This window comes from Palaemon carinicauda, chromosome 26 (assembly GCF_036898095.1).
Source record: "Palaemon carinicauda isolate YSFRI2023 chromosome 26, ASM3689809v2, whole genome shotgun sequence".
NCBI classification, from domain to species: Eukaryota; Metazoa; Arthropoda; class Malacostraca; order Decapoda; family Palaemonidae; genus Palaemon; species Palaemon carinicauda.
In genome coordinates, this window is record NC_090750.1 from 41,130,000 (window position 1) to 41,150,625 (window position 20,626).

The following is a 20,626-nucleotide window of genomic DNA, read 5'->3' on the forward strand; positions in this document are numbered from 1 at the left end:
TCTCAACATGGCCAAACCACCTCAACACATTCATATCCACTCTAGCTGCTAAGTCATTTCTTACATCCGTTCTCAACCTAGCTACTTCGTTCCTAACCCTATCTACTCGAGATACATCAGCCATACCTCTTAGACACTTCATCTCAAACACATTCAATTTCTGTCTCTCAGTCACTTTCATTCCCCACAACTCTGATCCATACATCACAGTTGGTACAATCACTTTCTCATACAGAACTCTCTTTACATTCATGCCCAACCCTCTATTTTTTACTGCTTCCTTAACTGCCCCCAACATTTTGCATCCTTCGTTCACTCTCTGACGTACATCTGCTTCCACTCCACCATTTGCTGCAACAACAGACCCCAAGTACTTAAACTGATCCACCTCCTCAAGTAACTCTCCATTCAACATGACATTCAACCTCGCACCACCTTCCCTTCTCGTACATCTCATAACCTTACTCTTACCCACATTAACTCTCAACTTCCTTCTCTCACACTCCCTTCCAAATTCTGTCACTAATCAGCCAAGCTTCTCTTCCTCGTCTGCAACCAGTACAGTATCATCCGCAAACAACAATTGATTTACCTCCCATTCATGGTCATTCTCGTCTACCAGTTTTAATCCTCGTCCAAGCACTTGAGCATTCACCTCTCTCACCCCTCCATCAACATACAAGTTAAACAACCACGGCGACATCACACATCCCTGTCTCAGCACCACTCTCATCGGAAACCAATCGCTCACTTCTTTTCCTATCCTAACACATGCTTTACTACCTTTGTAGAAACTTTTCACCGCTTGCAACAACCTTTCACCAACTCCATATAACCTCATCACATTCCACATTGCTTCCCTATCAACTCTATCATACGCTTTCTCCAGATCCATAAACGCAACATACCCTCCTTACCTTTTGCTAAATATTTCTCGCATATCTGCCTAACAGTAAAAACCTGATTCATAGTATCCCTACCTCTTCTAAAACCACCCTGTACTTCCAAGATTGCATTCTCTGTTTTATCCTTAATCCTATTAATCAGTACTCTACCACACACTTTTCCAACTACACTCAACAAACTAATACTCCTTGAATTACAACACTCATGCACATCTCCCTTACCCTTATATAGTGGTACAATACACGCACAAACCCAATCTACTGGTACCATTGACAACACAAAACACATATTAAACAATCTCACCAACCATTCAAGTACAGTCACACCTCCTGCCTTTAACACCTCAGCTCTCACACCATCCATACCAGATGCTTTTCCTACTTTCGTTTCATCTCGTGCTCTCCTCACTTCCACTCTTGTAATCTCTCTCTCATTCTCATCTCCCATCACCGGCACCTCAACACCTGCAACAGCAATTATATCTGCCTCCCTATTATCCTCAACATTCAGTAAACTTTCAAAATATTCTGCCCACCTTTTCCTTGCCTCCTCTCCTTTTAACAACCTTCCATTTCCATCTTTCACTGTCTCTTCAATTCTTGAACCAGCCTTCCTTACTCTCTTTACTTCTTTCCAAAACTTCTTATTCTCTTCATATGAATGACCCAATCCCTGACCCCACCTCAGGTCAGCTGCCCTCTTTGCCTCACTTACATTGCGCTTTCCTTCCACATTTTTCTCTCTATATCTTTCATACTTCTCTACACTATTACTCTGCAGCTATTCTTCAAAAGCCCTCTTTTTCTCTTCCACTTTTACCTTCACTCCTCATTCCACCATTCACTGCCCTTCCTCATGCTGCCTCCAACAAACTTCTTGCCACACACATCACTTGCAATCCCAACAAAATTTTCTTTTACTAACTTCCACTCCTCTAAATTACCAGTTTCTCTTACTTTCACTTCATCATATGCCATTTTCAACCTTTCTTGATATTTACTTTTTACCCCAGGTTTTATTACTCTTCAATCCTCACTAGCTCCCTTCTACATCCACCTACTCTATTCCCCCACTCTTTCGCTACAACTAATTTTCCTTCCACCAAAAAATGATCAGACATACCGTTAGCCATACCCCTAAACATGTGCACGTCTTTCAATCTTCCTAACATTCTTTTAGTTATCAACACATAATCCATTAATGCCCTTTCTACCACTCTTCCATTTGCCACTCTTACCCATGTATACTTGTTTTTATCCTTCTTTTTGAAAAAGCTAGAACTTATCACCATCTCTTGCTCAACACACATATCTACCAGTCTCTCACCACTCATTTTCACCTGGTACGCCATATTTCCCAATGACACCTTCTACCTCTCCAGCGCCCACTCTAGCATTTAAGTCACCCATGACAACTACATAATTCCTTCTTACCCAGTCCTTCTACACACCTAGTTAATTCATTCTAGAATTCATTCCGCTCTTCTTCACTTTTCTCACAACCTGGCCCATACGCACTGACAAAAGCCCAACAATCTCTACCCAACCTAACCCTTACCCACATTAACCTAGATGATATCTCCTTCCATTCCCCTACTTTACCTGTCATCCATTCACTCAGCAATAAAGCCACACCTTCTCTTGCTCTTCCCCTTCCAATCCCAGACACTCTACCAGACATTTCACCAAACATCACTTCACCTTTCCCTCACACAAAGCCAATATATCCATCTTTCTATTCCTAAACATACTTCCAATCTCACATCTTTTACTCTCTATCGTACTACATCCATGCACATTCAAACACCCCAAAACTAGTGCGGGGAGCAGTCACTCTCCCCCCAGCTCCACCTCTTTGATGTCTCACAGGATTATAATACAGGAGAGGGGGTTCCCAGCCCCCTCGACCCGTAATAGATAACATATATTCACAACAACAGCCACCCAGTATAGATCCAAATAACCAACTTATACAAGCAATTAATGAAAAATGTTTTGTTAGAAAATATCATAACTGTATTCAAAACATATAAATATGGAATTTTCATAATAGAATTATTATCAATAATACTTAACTGTATAATTTAGCTAGAACTGAATCCCAAATACCTACACTGTCAGCTGAACCAAGAGGTCCCTCACTTTTCTCGTCAGTTATGTAATACTGTACTTGATGTGAGGTGGATGGGTGGGATTATGTAAATTATACAGTAAGTATTATTAATATCAATTCCATTATGAAAATTTATATTAATAAACATTACTTTAGTATAATTTACCTAACCCAATTACTATATTGACAAGGAAGGAACTGGAAGAATTTCCTACTTTTTGGAACAGAGTAGGAGGATCGAAGAACAGAAGGAGAAAAGACACAAATTTAAACGTGAACAACTCTCACCTGTCCAGCGTGTACCGTGAAAACAAACGGCAAGGGAGAACTGAAGGTCAGTTAGCAAGGTTTACGGCAGTAAAACCAATTCAGAAGGGGGGGACAAACCTAAGTCCAAACCACCCCACTGGTAGATATGCTAAATACCCCTGACAACAAACCGAAACCAGGAGAAAAGAAGCTGAAAGGGACACTCACCCAGTTGCCAAAGAAGAAACCGAAAAAGACAATCCCCTCGGTAGCTCACCAAGCGCCGACCAAAGGGAAAGCGATCGGGTTTCCCCATGGTGAAAGAACGAGGCCGCATGTAGCCCAGTTCCCTCTCCCCTGAGAAAGAACAATGCCCAGAGACAGGGGACATGTCAACCAGAGACAGAGATAAGAGCCGAACCCGTTCCCCCTAAAGAAACTAAGGCAGCGAAACACACAAAGGACTCAGATAAAATCAATTTTGTTAGCTAATGAGAAAGGAAGAGACATGCCCTGATAAACTCCACAAAAAATTGAGAGCTATCGATTGTTACCCGCCTGATATGTCTAGCAACATATACAAAGTTAGTGTTGGAGCTTACCCACCCTTTTGGGGAGAGAGAACTAGGACGTCTCGCCTTCCCTCTCAGGCAACTCCCTGCAGACCCTGTCAGGACCCCAGGGGATCACCAGCACAAGCATCTGATACTGCTTTGGTCAATGATGGGGCGGGTTATCACACCACATCCCAAAGACACCGACCAAGAACTACTAAATGCCATCCACTCTTGAGAACTGACCTAAAGAGAACTCAAGTGGGAAAGAGTTACTACTCCCAATAATTGAAGTTTGGACAGGCTAGATATCTTAGCATCATAATAAGTTACATTACTATGAATATACAGTATATCGCAGTTCCTAATGCAATAGCAGATAGGACTGAGCAAGATACTCGTGTAAATTCCTATACAAAGAATATAAAAAATTTGGAAGTAACTTGCATTTTCCTAATGTACAAACCTTTAGCTATTTAATAAGGATTATCTTTTGGCAGAGCTGGAAGACTACCCATTAAGACTTTAATGCGAGGTGGCAACCACCCAACCACTAATTAATGGGAGGGTGGTGGGGATACTGGGGATAACCAGGTAACCCCACTCATTCAAATAGTGGTAGTATCTTACCACTTTTGACTCTAAGCAGGACTTATGGGGGACAGGTGATGGAGGGACAATTTTATTAAATAGCTAAAAGTTTGTACATTAGGAAAAATACAAATTACTTCCAAATTTGTAATTTGTTCTGACACTGACAAACCTAACACTATTCAATAAGGATGACTTACACTTTAGGGGGCGGTAGTCCGACCTCTGGCTTGGTCATTGACCCAGGTTTTGATGTGTACAGGTTAGACTGTAACTAGGAAAAACCTTGACACCTCACTAAAAGGAGATATTGTGTAATGTGCCTGTAGTGGCCTGAGCAACCCGTATGGTTTTGAGGAACTAGCAATGTGACTGTGTAGGTAAGAATATTCAGAGTTTAAAAATAGGAATGTGAATCAAATATAGACGTTCCCAATACCCACTTCACTGGGGTTATTGGGGACGTGTACAAGTATGAAAACTATACTGTACTAGGGTACACAAGAAAAATGGTTAGTACCTGCAGATCGATGAGGCCAGCGTGCAGAGGACCCATGGTGCTGTTCCCCAAGAGAGGGAAAGATGAAGGAAAAGAAAAGAGCCAGTCATTCTTAACATGCATACAGACTAATTCTGGGTAACCAATACCCTCAAGCATCTGCTACTTGTCCAGCAAGGAGCCTGAGGTATTCTAAACCACCTGTTAAGCAGCCACTACAGAACCAATGGAAAAAGTATCCATTCTCCTACGGGTCCCGTCTTGCAGGTAGTGGGCAGTGAAAGCGGTTTAATGTTTCCAAACGCCCGCTTGCCCGCTTGTAGTACTGTAACTGCGTCATAGAGTAGTTGCGTTTAAACACCAGGGACGTGCTTATGTCTCTGACATCATGAGCTATAGGTCAACGAGTAGGAGGAGGATCAGGATTCAATGCAAGGTCGATGACCTTACGAATCCAGGCTGAGATAGTGTTCTTTTTTATCCTCCTCTTGACCCTCCCTACGCTAACAAAAAGCGCTGACACGCGAGGCTGAGCTGCTGCCGTGCGTTTAAGATTTTATCTCAAACGTTTCACTAGGCAGTTGATCTGGGTCATCATTAACAGAGTTGCCAAGGGAACATAGCCGAAACTAGTTACTGGGTTCACCCCGGAGGAATCCCCCAACAAGTAACCCCGAGGGTGCTCATCTGCATCTGCTCACGTTTGTCCGTAAATGCAAGCAGAGGCTGAGGTCACAACATCCAGAAGCACAAGTGATTACTTTGGTATAAGACCTCCGGAGTCTCAACCCCTGGGGAGGCATCTGTGGGCTCCCGCTGTCCCGTCTAGACGTAGGAACCTGAGGAGCTATTCCTTGCACGGGGAACCCGTGAGCCCCCAAAAAATGCCAAAGCAAACCCACCTCTTCGGCAAAATAAGAACCCCCTACAACGTAAGTTGGCTCTCTTTCTCTAGGGGGAGCAAAGTTGATTTCTGGGCTCGAACCTGTGCCGCCCAGTGAATAAGCTCCATTTAGCACTTATTCCTAGGTAATTTACTGCTAAATATACCAGAGAAAAAATGTAAAGGAGTGCTAGGTTAACTAGCTCGCTCACCTATTGGTGTCGGTATAAAATTGGGCGTATAGTCCAGAGGTCCCGCACTATTTAGATTTATCCACGACAGAAACCCCAATAGAGGAGAGCCGTTCAACCTCACTCGGTACTACTAACAATGCATCCGCTCAGAACCCAACTTCTTTTAGCACGACGAGTATAGTAACCCGCATTTTTGTTGTGCTCTCGATTTTGGTTTATTTTCCATTGAATTATGGCTTCTTCGTCGGTTTCCCAGGAGACACCGTCTAAGTTAAGTACCAAGCTGGGTTTTACTGTGTTTTGAGCAACCTAGATCGTTTAATATTTATATTATAGGAGTTTATTCTCTTCGTTCATATCGATCTTGCTTGATTTCACTACAGTTGGTACTCCTGTTTTTGAGAGCTTTTAAGTTTCACTTGCGGTGTTACTATGTGTATTATTTTTATTATCAAATATTATTTGTTATTGTGAATATTCATTATTTAGCGTTTAGAATCCTCGTGGTTCAATTTTGGGCCGATATCATTTACGTATCGTTATGGCTGCCGACCTTCGTGCTAGGCGGCAATGTTATTTTTAGCCATCAGGTGTGTCTTTTGTCATTTAATTATTATGTTGCATGCCTTGCCCAAAAATTTTCTATGTGTTTATTCATATAATTTTTAACGCTATTATTATTATAATGAATATTTGTGCCATTACTCCGTTTGATCTGTCTGGTTGGGGATCGTCAGTTGGTAGCCCTGCTGCCTCGTATCATGTGATCCTCCCCCACGCTCCCCCTCTCGCTAGGTGGGCGGCTAGGCTCTCCCCCCTCCACTAAGGGACCGTTGCCGTCCCTCCTTTTAGAGGGGGTAGTTCAGTGTTTTTGGACTTTGTCCTCCGGGTGGCCCGGCGGGTTCGTCTCTGTCTAGTCTGGTTGGCCACCGGTCAACAGAGTTGGATCCCGGTGCACCCTATTTTTATATTCACTTTTCATTCTGGCTTTTGTTATACGAAACCCTCCGGGTTCAGTTGGCGGTTCTTAGCTACAGTTCCGCCCCCCCCCCTATTATTCTATAACATTTCCTATGATGATTATATATGACAGATCACTACCCCGGAGTCCCTAAATGAATTGGTATTGGATACTTTTATTTCCCGGCCCGGGTCTTAGCCTCGCCCCGGGAAATCAGACACCCTGTGTCTTTAATTTTTGTTGTTGCATCCTTTTTTATACTCCCGGCTCGACCGGAATGGATGGCTATACTTTAGTCTAAGCTAGACTTTTGTTTAGGCCGGGTCCTCCGGACCCGCCCCTACTTAAGAATAGTACAGTTAAGCCCTAATCTTGTGTTAGGCTTATGTTAGGCCCGGGTCCTCCGGACCCGCCCCTACTTAAGAGAATTTCAGTTTCTCATATACTATTTACTTTAGTCTTAAGCTAGACTTATGTTTAGGCCGGGTCCTCCGGACCCGCCCCTACTTAAGAGAATTACAGTTTCTCATATACTATTTACTTTAGTCTTAAGCTAGACTTATGTTTAGGCCGGGTCCTCCGGACCCGCCCCTACTTAAGAATATTACAGTTAAGCCCTAATCTTGTGTTAGGCTTATGTTAGGCCCGGGTCCTCCGGACCCGCCCCTACTTAAGAGAATTACAGTTTCTCATGTACTATTTACTTTAGTCTTAAGCTAGACTTATGTTTAGGCCGGGTCCTCCGGACCCGCCCCTACTTAAGAGAATTACATTTTCTCATATACTATTTACTTTAGTCTTAAGCTAGACTTAGGTTTAGGCCGGGTCCTCCGGACCCGCCCCTACTTAAGAGAATTACAGTTTCTCTTATACTATTTACTTTAGTCTTAAGCTAGACTTATGTTTAGGCCGGGTCCTCCGGACCCGCCCCTACTTAAGAGAATTACAGTTTCTCATATACTATTCTTTTTATAGATGGTGCATTGTCAGACGACAGCCTGTGCAGCTGTTCTACATCAGCCCTGCGGCCATACTATCTGTCGGTCTCACGCCCTCTGCGGTGTGCAGCTGGAGGACGTCGTGGTATGGCACCCGGATAACTGTGTGGTTTGTTTTGACCTCGTTACCACCCTTGGATCTGACTCGGTGAGTTCCGTTGGCTATGTTGCCTTCTTATTTATCTTACCTTTTTTGGCATACATACACTATTTAGTAAGATATCTATGGTCTTGAAGGACCACTGGGGGTCTGCCCTTTTATAATTCCCACTATTATTTCAGGCATCCCCGGAGCAAAAGTCTGCGGCTCGGGCCACACTGAAAGTGTGGGTTGGTGGTTTTGCCCGGAACGTGAAGTTCAAGCGGCCGTACGTCCTCTCCGAGGACTACTGTTCCCTGATTTACCCCAACGCCAAGTCTTCAGCCGCTGTGGCTAGGCATGTTGCAGCTCCCATCATTGCCCACATTGATGCCACCATAGCGGGGTTTATTGATCCAGAGCAGGATCCTTCGGACGCCCCCGGAGATCTAGAAGACAATGTTGCCTCCATGAACCTGGACGTGGAACCCATGTTATTGGATGATCCAGATACAGGTAGGGTGGTAAGTGAGGCAGGTGTTTCTGGCGCTGAGATGCCTATCCTCAGCCCCTCTCTTTCTTCTTCTTCTGATCGCTCTTCCTTCCATGGTTTTTCTGGGGACCGTGATTCGTCCCAACGATTACACCCGGTTCCCCCCAAGAATAAGTCTAGAACCTTACCTAAAGTTCATAAGCCTCATAAGGCTTCTCATGGTTCTAAACAGAATACAAACCTGTCATCTAAGGCTTCTGGCTCCTCCTCTAAGTTTCGCGACCCGGGAGTTCATTCCGCCACACCTGCTGCTAGCCCGGGCCTTTCCGAATCAGCCATGCTTCGCATCGTGTCGGAGATGCAGGCTAAGTTTGTATCAGAGATACAGTCTAAGATGGACACGATGTTCTCTAACATCGGTCAGAGACTTGGGGCATTAGAGCAAGGTGCTCCGGAGCAGGTCCAAAGCTCTCTCATCCCGGATGCCTCTAAGCTCCCGCAGTTTGCCAAAAACAACCCTTGGCGTATGGCTCTTCATTCCCCGTTCTCAGACGGAATGTTAACTTTGGAGGGTCTTGGCACTCGTCCCCTAGAGGACTTTGAATTCTTTCCTCCTGGTCTGGCATTTCCATTTCATGGTTATGCCAGGCTTACCGAGGAAGCTTTGGTTCGGTTAGACAAGGTCCCCAAGGAGACAGTCATCTTCCCAAAAGAGCAGGCCCAATCTGTGTGGGCCAGATTCCTGAATGACATCGGCTGCACCAACACTATGTTGACGCCTTATAAGAGCTCTTTTACAATGTTCCTAATGGACAAAAACTCCGTGACTCCATGTGTCAATAAGGTAGCAGAGCTTGCCTTCCAATATGCTCTGGAGGAGAAGCCCTTGCCTCCCATCCGAGAGGTGGATCCAATCTCCCTCCTTCTTCCTTCAGGCATTGAGTGTTGGGACAACGTCCATACCACATTTACCTCTGGAAAGCTAGCAGCAGACTGTGCTTCGGTAATGTTTAGTGAGCGGCTTCCCCGTCTCCCGGAATCCCTCATTAAACAGGAGTATGATTCTCGCCTACGCGTTGGCCGTACTCTGAACCTGGCCACTTCCACGGAGTCGATAGCCTTGACTTACGATACTGAGAGTATTTTTAAATCTCTCAACAAGGCTACGTTGCAGTCATTATACTACGACCTGTATGACTTCGCTACTGCTAAACGCAAGTGTCGCAAACATGTCCTGGCAGAGGCGACTATTAGGCATGAACCTAATAAGCTGATCCGGTCCTCCTGTTGGGGTTCAAACCTCTTTCCTGAGGACCTTGTAGAGGAAGTCTTGGCGGAGGCCACTAGAGTCAACCAGAGCCTTAAAGCCCGTTGGGGTTTGACTCCTAAACGTAAATCTGACCCTGCAATTTACCAAGCCCGGGGTAGGAAGAAGCTCCGTCCATATACTTCCATTCAGTATCATCTCCAAGGGACTGGGGTGGAGTTGGATTCAAGGACCTCCTCCTCCGAACAAATTTCGTCAACATTCCACTCCGGACCTGGTCGAATTTGTCCAGGATCTTTTACAAAAGAACGCCGTACAAGAAACGAAACACCTGAAGTTTCAAGGTCGGCTGTTCAGTGTCCCGAAGAAGGATTCAGACAAGAGAAGAGTAATTCTAGACCTATCCCTTCTCAACTTGTCCATTCAATGCGACAAGTTTCGAATGCTTACCGTCTCGCAGGTGCGGACTATACTTCCCCGTGCGGCCGTCACCACCTCTATCGATCTTACAGACGCCTATTATCACGTCCCGATAGCGAGACACTTCCGTCCGTACCTAGGCTTTCGCTTAGGGGACATAAGTTACTCCTTCAAGGTGATGCCTTTCGGGCTCAACATCGCCCCAAGGATCTTCACAAAGTTAGCAGAAGTCGCTGTTCAGGAACTCAGGAATCAAGGGATTCAAGTAGTAGCCTATCTGGACGACTGGCTCATTTGGTCAGACACCTCCCAAAATTGCCTAAAAGCCACTCACAAAGTCATCCATTATCTTCAATCTCTAGGCTTCCAGATCAACTTCAAGAAGTCCCGTCTTCTTCCAAAATCGAAGTTCCAATGGCTCGGCCTGCAATGGGATCTTATATCTCATACTCTGTGTCTTCCCAGACCCAAGAGGTTAGAGATTGCAAGGAACACCAAACGCTTTCTCAAAGACAAAGTAAGTTCCAGACGACTCCAAGAGAGGATTCTGGAGTCCCTTCAGTTTGCCTCAGTGACGGATCTTCTTCTGAAGGCAAAATTGAAAGATTTCAATCGTGTCTGGCGTTCGAGGGCGAACCGGAAGCTCCGGGACAGGAAAGTCCGCCTTCCTCCCATTCTACGGGAAAGACTTCTTCCTTGGACAAGAGCAAACAGTCTGTCAAAGTCAGTTCCCCTTCGATTTCCGCCTCCGAAATTAATCATTCACACGGACGCATCCTTGTCAGGTTGGGGCGGTTATTCTCAGCTCAAGAAAGTTCAAGGTCTTTTGACTCCCTTGTTCCACCAATTTCACATCAATGTGCTAGAGGCCATGGCAGTTCTTCTATCCCTGAAACGTCTTGCTCTTCCCAAGAAACAACACCTTCGTCTGGTCCTCGACAGCGAAGTGGTGGTCCGCTGCCTCAACAGAGGCGGGTCAAAGTCAGGGCCTCTGAACCATGTTCTAGTAGCCATATTCTCCCTAGCAGCCTTGAACCGTTGGCATCTTTCAGCTGTCCACCTGGCGGGAGTCCGGAATGTAGTGGCAGACGCCCTGTCCCGGACCTCCCCTCTAGAATCGGAATGGTCACTCGATCTAAAGTCATTTCGGTGGATTCTCTCTCAGGTTCCCGGTCTCCAAGTGGACCTCTTCGCCACGGAATCCAACCACAAATTGAGAGTATATGTGGCTCCCAATCTAGACCCTCAGGCTTACGCCACAGACGCCATGTCACAGAATTGGGACACCTGGGAAAAGATTTATCTCTTTCCCCCGGTGAATCTTTTGCTGAAAGTTCTAGACAAACTGAGATCCTTCAAGGGACAAGTAGCCTTGGTCGCACCCAACTGGCCCAAGAGCAACTGGTATCCTCTCCTGCGAGAGTTGAGACTATACCCTCACCCGATACCCAATCCGGTTCTGTCTCAGATAGTACAAACACGCGTTGTGTACGCTTTCTCAAACATTCAGAGCGCCCTAACTTTATGGACTTTATGAAGTTTGCGGCTATGCATGGTGCCAATATTGATCCTCAAAACACCTTGTTCCTAGAATCGGATAAACGGGATTCCACCATCCGCCAGTATGACTCTGCAGTTAAAAAGTTGGCAAAATTTTTAATAGACTCAGACGTGAACTGTATGAACTTGAACCTTACAGTTACTTTCTTTAGATCTTTATTAGAATCAGGTCTTGCAGCCAATACTATCACCACTATTAAATCGGCTCTGAAAAAGATCTTCCTAGTGGGTTTTAACATAGACTTAACCGACTCTTTGTTAGCTTCAATTCCGAAAGCTTGTGCCAGACTGAAACCGGTTACTCGCCCTACTCCGGTGACCTGGTTCCTTAATGACGTACTCAGATTGGCTTCTGATACCATTAACAGTTCTTGTGATTACATTCCCCTTCTCAGGAAAACACTTTTCCTGGTGAGCTTGGCTTCCGGGGCAAGAATTTCTGAATTGGCAGCCTTGTCGAGAGACCCGGGTCATATTGACTTCCTGCCTTCGGGAGAGGTCCTTCTTTCTCCTAACAAATTCTTTTTGGCTAAGAACGAAGACCCTCAAAACAGATGGTCTTCCTGGAAAATTATTCCCCTCACGCAAGATCCGTCTCTGTGCCCTGTTACTACTCTTAGGTCTTATTTATCCCGGACCTCCTCTAACTCCTCGGGGCCTCTATTCGTTAGAGAACAAGGCGGTACCATTTCTATTAAAGGGATCAGGCAACAAATCTTGTATTTTATTAAACAAGCTAACCCTGACTCTTTTCCTCTTGCACATGATATCAGGGCGGTTGCTACCTCGGTGAACTTCTTTCACCACATGAATTTTACAGACCTTTCCAGGTATACAGGGTGGAAATCACCGTCAGTGTTCAAGAAACACTACCTTAAACATTTGGAAGCCCTAAAATTTTCTACAGTAACCGCAGGGAGCGTAGTCACTCCCAAGTAACTCACAGGTTAATGCCTTGACTCTTTATCTCTCCCTCTTACCTGCCTCATTTATACCCTATTGTATTCGTTGGTCTCGCACCTGAATACTGTTATTATATTTGTAAATTTTATACTCCTGAGTATCTGTATATATTATCACTCACGGCATTTTTGGTACTCATCTCTGATTAAAAGCATCCTGTATTTCCCTTACGCTTATGTTTTTTCCTTTATTTTGCAAGTTTGGTGACATTTTCTCTTGTATAGATTCACTGGGCGGCACAGGTTCGAGCCCAGAAAAGGGATTTTGACGTAGGAAAAATCTATTTCTGGGCGAAGGACCTGTGCCGCCCAGTGAACCCTCCCAGCTCCTCTCCCTTGGAGTCCCCAAACTTTGGGTGCTAAGGAGTTGGGTTCTGAGCGGATGCATTGTTAGTAGTACCGAGTGAGGTTGAACGGCTCTCCTCTATTGGGGTTTCTGTCGTGGATAAATCTAAATAGTGCGGGACCTCTGGACTATACGCCCAATTTTATACCGACACCAATAGGTGAGCGAGCTAGTTAACCTAGCACTCCTTTACATTTTTTCTCTGGTATATTTAGCAGTAAATTACCTAGGAATAAGTGCTAAATGGAGCTTATTCACTGGGCGGCACAGGTCCTTCGCCCAGAAATAGATTTTTCCTACGTCAAAATCCCTTTTCTGAACCGATATGTTGTCCCGGGGTCAAAGGGCAGCCTCCGGAGGAGCCCAATTGAACAGAGTCAGATGGCGAGGTTTCTTCGCCTTCAAGAATGACCCTGAAGGAGAAGAATCCCTCTTTGCCTTCTTCCGCCACCACTGGGAGGGTGGCCACTAACAACACTCAACACAAGGAAACACCTGCAGGCAGATATAATTTCTGCATGCAGGATCGGTCTCCAATGCTGACATAAAGCTGCTGCAACAGTGCCCTTCTAGGCCAGGATAAACCAGCACAATTGATCCTCACGTCAAGCACACCTGAAAGAAAAGAAAAGTTTCAAGTTTTAGGCCAGTTGTTTAATGTCAGGTTTGCGGGAGAGAACAACGTCTGTTCTCTTCAGAGCTGAAATGAAAAGTGACATATTGTTACTAGTGTGATTGTGAGTAGGATGGCAGGTCTAGCCCATGCTCCCCACCCCGGCTAACTAGCAGAGGGTAGTTACACCTCGTTTAAATGTCTTATGGCTAGTTTCAACAGTCGCCGAAGTATATCTACATTGTGAATAGCAAAAGTGTTTGTATATAATGCCGGAACAAAATCGACATAAAAGGTAAGATTTTTCATAGCATTGTGAAAAATTTTGAAAAATTTAACTGCATTACAAAAATTATTTACAAAATCAAAATGAGCACCAGTATTACCTGTAAAATTAGATCGTACAGAGGTTTCACCATAGTTGACATTAATTTGGGTTCTGTGTCTAATCCCTGAGGAGAGGCATAATACGAAACATCCTTCAAAGGAATATAATTATTAATAAGCGCAACAACAGCATGATTCCCAACAAAAGCAGCCATTTGGGCAGCAGTCCTGCCTAGGGTATTAACATGGTATGGCCTTGCATTGTTCTCAAGGAGAAGTTGTACAGTCTCGATATCTCCCGACAGAGCAGCAAAGTGAAGAGGTGCATATTTATGATCATGACTATCATCATTTACATCTGCTCCCTGAAAGGAAAACAAAGTATTATTAAATTCATCTACTTGAGGCTACAGTGTTTCAATTGATTACTAATATTATTATTATTAATATAATTATTATTATTATTATAGTATATTAAAATATTTTGCAAATATATTAAAAAAGTTTCTTATTACAGAACACTTTAATCTTGAGGGGCATAATAACTTATATATCAGTCTATTAAAATGTGAAGTATGTTTTTCACTCTAAGTCCATTGTGTACATCTGAGAGACTAAAGGGGACTTATTGCGCATGCATTTTTTCCCATGGTTTGGGAAGCTTTCTGTGCATTTACAATGACGTATTTGTCAGGTGGTTTTTTTAAACCAATCAACAGCTTACACGTACTTCTTCATAAGTTCCCGGATGTTGTTCTAAAAATGATATTTTCATATTAAAATAAATTTTTGAATATACTTACCCGGTGGATATATATATAGCTAATGTCTCCGACGGTCCGGCAGCCGATTCAAAACTCGTGGGCGATCGAGGGGTTGGGTTGCTGGGAACACCATAAAGACTCAGATTCACCACGTAAATTTTTGGTTCTGTCAATGTAAAATTTAAGTGTTCTCATAGGTAATAGGACTCTCTTTATCTTGTTACCAACCACATCTGACAGGTTGGGGATCTCAAAAGATTTAGGCCATGGATGGGAAGGACGCTTATTCTTGGCCAAGAAACCAAGCTACGAAGAGCATACTGCTTTACCAGTAAAGAAGCTGACATTCTTACTGAAGGCATGAACCTCACTAACTCTTTTTGCAGCAGCAAGACTCACTAAGAAAAGTGTCTTGAGAGTAAGATCTTTAAAAGAAGTTAAGTGCAAAGGTTCAAAATTTCTCAGACATGAGAAATTTAAGGACACATCCAGGTTCCAAGCTGGCGTCATTACCCCATGCATCTTGGAAGTCTCGAAAGACTTGAGAAGGTCTTGAAGGACTTTATTGCTCGAGAGATCTAGGTTCCTATGTCTGAACACTGCAGCTAACATGCTCCTGTAACCTTTAATGGTAGAGGCAGAAAAGTTACGTACATTCCTAAGGTGTAGCAGGAAGTCAGCGATTTGAGCTATACGTAGAGGTATAGGATGAGGAATAGGAGGTGGCCTTGCACCAATCTCGAAATACCTCTCATAAAGACTGGTAGAACCTGATGGTAGAGGATCTCGTTGCTCTGGTAATTGCTCTAGCTGCCTCCTTCGAAAAACCCTCGAGCTCTAGAGAGTCTTTGATAGTCTGAAGGCAGTTAGATGAAGCGTGTGGAGGCTTTGATGGAACCTCTTCATTGAGAAGATCCAACCGCCTTGGCAGGCTTCTTGGAAAGTCCACCATTCACTGATGTATCTCGGTGAACCATTCTCTTGATGGCCAGAGGGGAGCAACCAACATCAACTTGGTCCCTACGTGAGAGGCGAACTTCTGTAGGACTTTGTAAATGATCTTGAATGGGGGAAACGCATACACCTCTAGGTGAGACCAGTCCAGTAATAACGAATCGACGTGGACTGCCTCTGGATCTGGAACTGGAGAGCAGTAAGAAGGAAGCCCCTTCGTTATTGAGGTTGCGAACAGTTCTATGGACGGACGTTCCCATATCCGCCATAGTTTCTCGTACACCTCCTGATGAAGAGTCCATTCCGTGGGAATGATTTGGCTTCTGTTTAGGCAGTTTGCCATCACGTTCCTTTCTCCCTGAATAAACCTTGTAAGTAAGGTGATGTTTCTTTCCTTCGTCCAAACTAGGAGATCCTTTGCAGTAAAGTAAAGGGACTGCGAGTGGGTCCCGCCTTGCTTAGCGATGCAGTCTAACGCTGTGGTGTTGTTTGCGTTCACCTGCACCACTTTGTTTCGAATTAGTCTTTGAAACTTTGCAGGGCCAAAAGAACTGCTAGAATCTCCTTCTAGTTGATATGAAGCTGTACGTGGTCTTTGGTCCAAAGGCCCGAGCACTCTAGAGTGTCTAGTGTTGCACCCCACCCCGCGTCCGAAGCATCTGAGAACAAAACATAGTCTGTGTTCTTGTGGGCAAGAGAGAGGCCTTCCTGAAGTCTGAGATTGACATCCCACCATTTCAGGCAAGTCATGATCGTTTCTGGAAGTGGAATGAACACTTCTTCTAAGCCCTTCTCCCTGTCCCAATGGTGGTTGCGGTGAAAATGGAGAGGGCGAAGATTGAGTCTTCCTAGGGAGACAAACTGCTCCAGAGACGAGTGTGTTCCCAGTGGACTCATCCACATCCTTACAGAGCAACTGCTCCTTTTTCGATAAAGATGAATCTTTAAGAAAGCTTGCTCGAGTGTTGATGGTGATGGCAAAGCCTGAAAAACTAGACTCCGTATCTCCATCCTCAAATAGAGAATAGTTTGAGATGGGGTCAGTTGAGACTTCTCCTTGTTACTAGGAGACCTAAGTCCTTCGCTAGGGTCAAGGTCCATCTGAGGTCCTTCAGACAGCGAATGAAGGATGACGCCCTGAGTAGCCAGTCGTCTAAGTAAAAGGAGGCTCTGACACCTTTCGAGTGCAGGAAGCTCGCCACGTTCCGCATGAGCTTCGTGAACAGAAGAGGAGCAGTGCTGAGACCGAAGCACAGCGCTCGAAATTGGAACACTTCCTTCCCATGCACAATCCTTAGATATAGTTGGAAGGTCGGATGGATAGGGATATGGAAGTAAGCGTCCTGGAGATCGAGTGAGGCCATCCAATCACTTTCCATTACTGCTGCAAGCACAGACTTGGAAGTTTCCAAAGTGAACTTTGTTTTCAGGATAAACACATTGAGCACGCTCACGTCCAGCACTGGTCTCCAACCTCCTGAGTTCTTTGGAACTAGCAGAGGAGGTTGTAAAAGCCTAGAGACTGAAGGTTTAGAAAACTTCACTACAATTCCCTTCTCTAACAGGAGAGACACCTGTAGGTGCAAAACTTGTCTTCTTGCTTCCTCTCGGTATCTGGGAGAGAGATCTATCGGCTTTTGGACAAGAGGAAGTTTCCTTACAAAAGGTATAATTTACCCTTCCTTCAACAAGAGGACAGACCATAGGTCTGCTCCTGTTCCTTCCTAAGCCTGCCAGAAGTTCTTCAATATGGCTGGAGGGAAGGCAAAGATTGACTTGCTAAGACTTCTTATAGTCTTCAACCATTCTCTCAGCAAACGTAAAACTCTCTTAGAATACCGAGAGAGCACGAATTTAGAAAAAGAGGGAGCTGTAGCAGCCAACACTAAAGTGAATTCTGAAGGAGGCGAGCGTGGAGCAGCAGGAACAAAATGCGAAGGAAAAACTTCCTTAAAAAAGGCATGATCTTCTTAAGATATAAAAATTGTTAGGCAGATCTAGGTTCCTCTACTTCAGACAAGATACCCAAAGGTACAGCTGGAAAGGAGAAATATCCTCTTCCTCCTCAGAATAAACTTCATCCGGAAGTCTATGTCTCTAATTGGTTGAGAGCCATTAAGAAGTCGCAATGGAAAAGCTTGACAACTAGCATCAACCTGTCGATGAAGAACAGGTAGAGGTTGAAGGACGACATCACGTCGGGACTGCATCGACATCACGTCGGGACTGCATCGACGTCACGTCGGGACTGCGGCGTCTTCTTAAGTTCGACGTCACGTCGTGACTGTGGTGTCTGACGTTCAACGTCACGTCGTGACTGCAGTAACTGCAGCTCCACGTCACGGTTGGACTATAAGGACTGACGTTCGACGTCACGTCGAGATTTACGATCATTATCTCACTTGACAGCAAGGTTAATACTAGGGCTAACGTCAGCGTGACTTAAAGCCTCACGCTTAGATTATTGATGAACTGAGTCACGCTTAGCGGAACCGTGACGCTCCGCAAGTAAGGGTTCCTGTCGAACAGGAGCAGGACCGTACGACTGCATTAAGGTGGACAGCTTAGACTGCATGTCCTGCAAAACACTAAAGTTAGGATCTTGAATACAAGGATCAGACCGTGACGTCGGGAACGTCAGTTCATGAACGTTAGCACTAATAACGGGAGTAGCAGCACTCAAGTCACGTCTGGAACGACCAGATAAAACAACGGCACCGTGACTCTTTGCAGGGGCCTTCAGAGCCACAAAATCTGACGTTAAAAAAGAACGTTTAGCAGGCGAACCTTCCGCTGATGAAGGTATACGTTCCGGGCTGCTCCAGTGACTGCAGCTAGGACGTTGACTTTGTTCTGAAGGAACCAATTTCCTCTTAAGAGGTTGTGAAACCTGACGTCAGGATTTCTTACTAAGATGAACGTCATCGGAGGACGAGGAGAACTTAGTCTCGTCTCTCTTATAATAAGGACGATCGTGAGGAGCAATGTCTGCAACTCGTGAGGGAACGTCTGTTTGTGGTTTAATACCTATCGCTCCCTTTGGTCTTGCGACATTCCTTCTCCCAGGGGTTGGGGAGCTTGAAAGAGGTCTCGGACTGGGTGAGCGGCAAGTACGAACAGACAAACCCTCCGCAACACTGAACATGTTTTTCGCACTTTTTTCACTTACACTCGCATCTTTTAATAATTTCACATCGGACATGAATAAAGCTGATTTCTATCTGTAGCAAGCAATTCTCCCTTAAGCCAAAAGGTTAGAATTGCGAAATATGTCCTTTAGTGTAAGCACATTAGTACATACTGTAATTGTATCACACATGTAAAAATTAATAAACATATACAGTACATATATATAAATAAAAGTGAAATATATAAAGTAAAAGTTAGAAAGGATCAGTCACTTGGGACGAGAGTAAAAAACTAGATCGCTAAGGACTACGTTTTCTCTCTTTCTCTCCCTGTACAGTGACTTGGGACGAGAACAACAAACTAGAACGCGCAGGACTACGTTTTATCTCTCTCTCTCTCTCCCTGTACAGTGACTTGGGATGAGAATAAAAAACTAGTTCGTGAAGAAATGACAAATTCGGAGATAATATGTTATTTTGATAATAAAATAAATTTTTGAATATACTTACCCGGTGATTATAATAGCTGCAACTCTGTTGCCCGACAGACAACTCTACGGTAAAAACTCGCCAGCGATCGCTACACAGGTTGCGGGTGTGCCCAACAGCGCCATCTGTCGTCCAGATACCCAGTACTCAATGTACAGTAAACAAAAGACTCAATTTTCTCCTCGTCCCACTGCGTCTCTATTGGGGAGGAAGGGAGGGTCCTTTAATTTATAATCACCGGGTAAGTATATTCAAAAATTTATTTTATTATCAAAATAACATTTTTCAATATTTAACTTAGCCGGTGATTATAATAGCTGATTCACACCCAGGGGGGTGGGTAGAGACCAGCAATATATGTTTACATTATTATGAGCTAAGAGTTTTTATTTCATTTTAGAAGTTATCAAAATAACAAAAACAAAATAAATAGGTACCTGGTAAGGAAGTCGACTTGAACAATTACTCTGCCTTTTTAAGTACGTCTTCCTTACGGAGCCTCGCGATCCTCTTAGGATGCTGATCGACCCCTAGGATCTGAAGTATCAAGGGTTGCAACCCATACAACAGGACCTCATCAAAACCCCTAATCTAGGCGCTCTCAAGAAATGACTTTGACCACCCGCCAAATCAACCAGGATGCGAAAGGCTTCTTAGCCTTCCGGACAACCCAAATAAACAACAATAACAACATTTCAAGAGAAAGATTAAAAGGGTATGGAATTAGGGAATTGTAGTGGTTGAGCCCTCACCCACTACTGCACTCGCTGCTACGAATGGTCCCAGTGTGTAGCAGTTCTTGTAAAGAGACTGGACATCTTTCAAGTAAAATGACGCGAACACTGACTTGCTTCTCCAATAGGTTGCGTCCATTATACTTTGCAGAGATATATTTTGCTTAAAGGCCACGGAAGTTGTTACAGCTCTAACTTCGTGCGTCTTCACCTTAAGCAAAGTTCGGTCTTCCTCACTCAGATGTGAATGAGCTTCTCGTATTAACAATCTGATAAAGTCTGACCAAGCATTCTTTGACAAAGGCAAGGATGGTTTCTTAACTGAACACCATAAAGCTTCAGATTGGCCTTGTAAAGGTTTAGTACGCTTTAAATAGAACTTAAGAGCTCTAACAGGGCATAAGACTCTTTCTAGTTCATTGCCTACGATCTCCGATAAGCTGGGGATATCGACAGATTTAGGCCAAGGCCGAGAAGGCAGCTCATTTTTGGCTAGAAAACCAAGTTGTAGCGAACAAGTGGCTTTTTCTGACGAAAATCCTA

The 20,626-nt window shown here is 44.4% G+C and overlaps 1 protein-coding gene across 1 annotated transcript in view; it reads right to left on the bottom strand.

Moving 5' to 3' along the window:
• The window catches only part of LOC137619502 (ankyrin repeat and MYND domain-containing protein 2-like), a 70,373-nt gene that overhangs the window by 27,154 nt on the left and 22,593 nt on the right, over positions 1-20,626 (bottom strand). Inside the window, exon 2 of the mRNA XM_068349594.1 lies at positions 14,074-14,379. Coding sequence (XP_068205695.1) covers positions 14,074-14,379 — 306 coding nt within the window. The remainder of the gene's footprint in view (positions 1-14,073; positions 14,380-20,626) is intronic.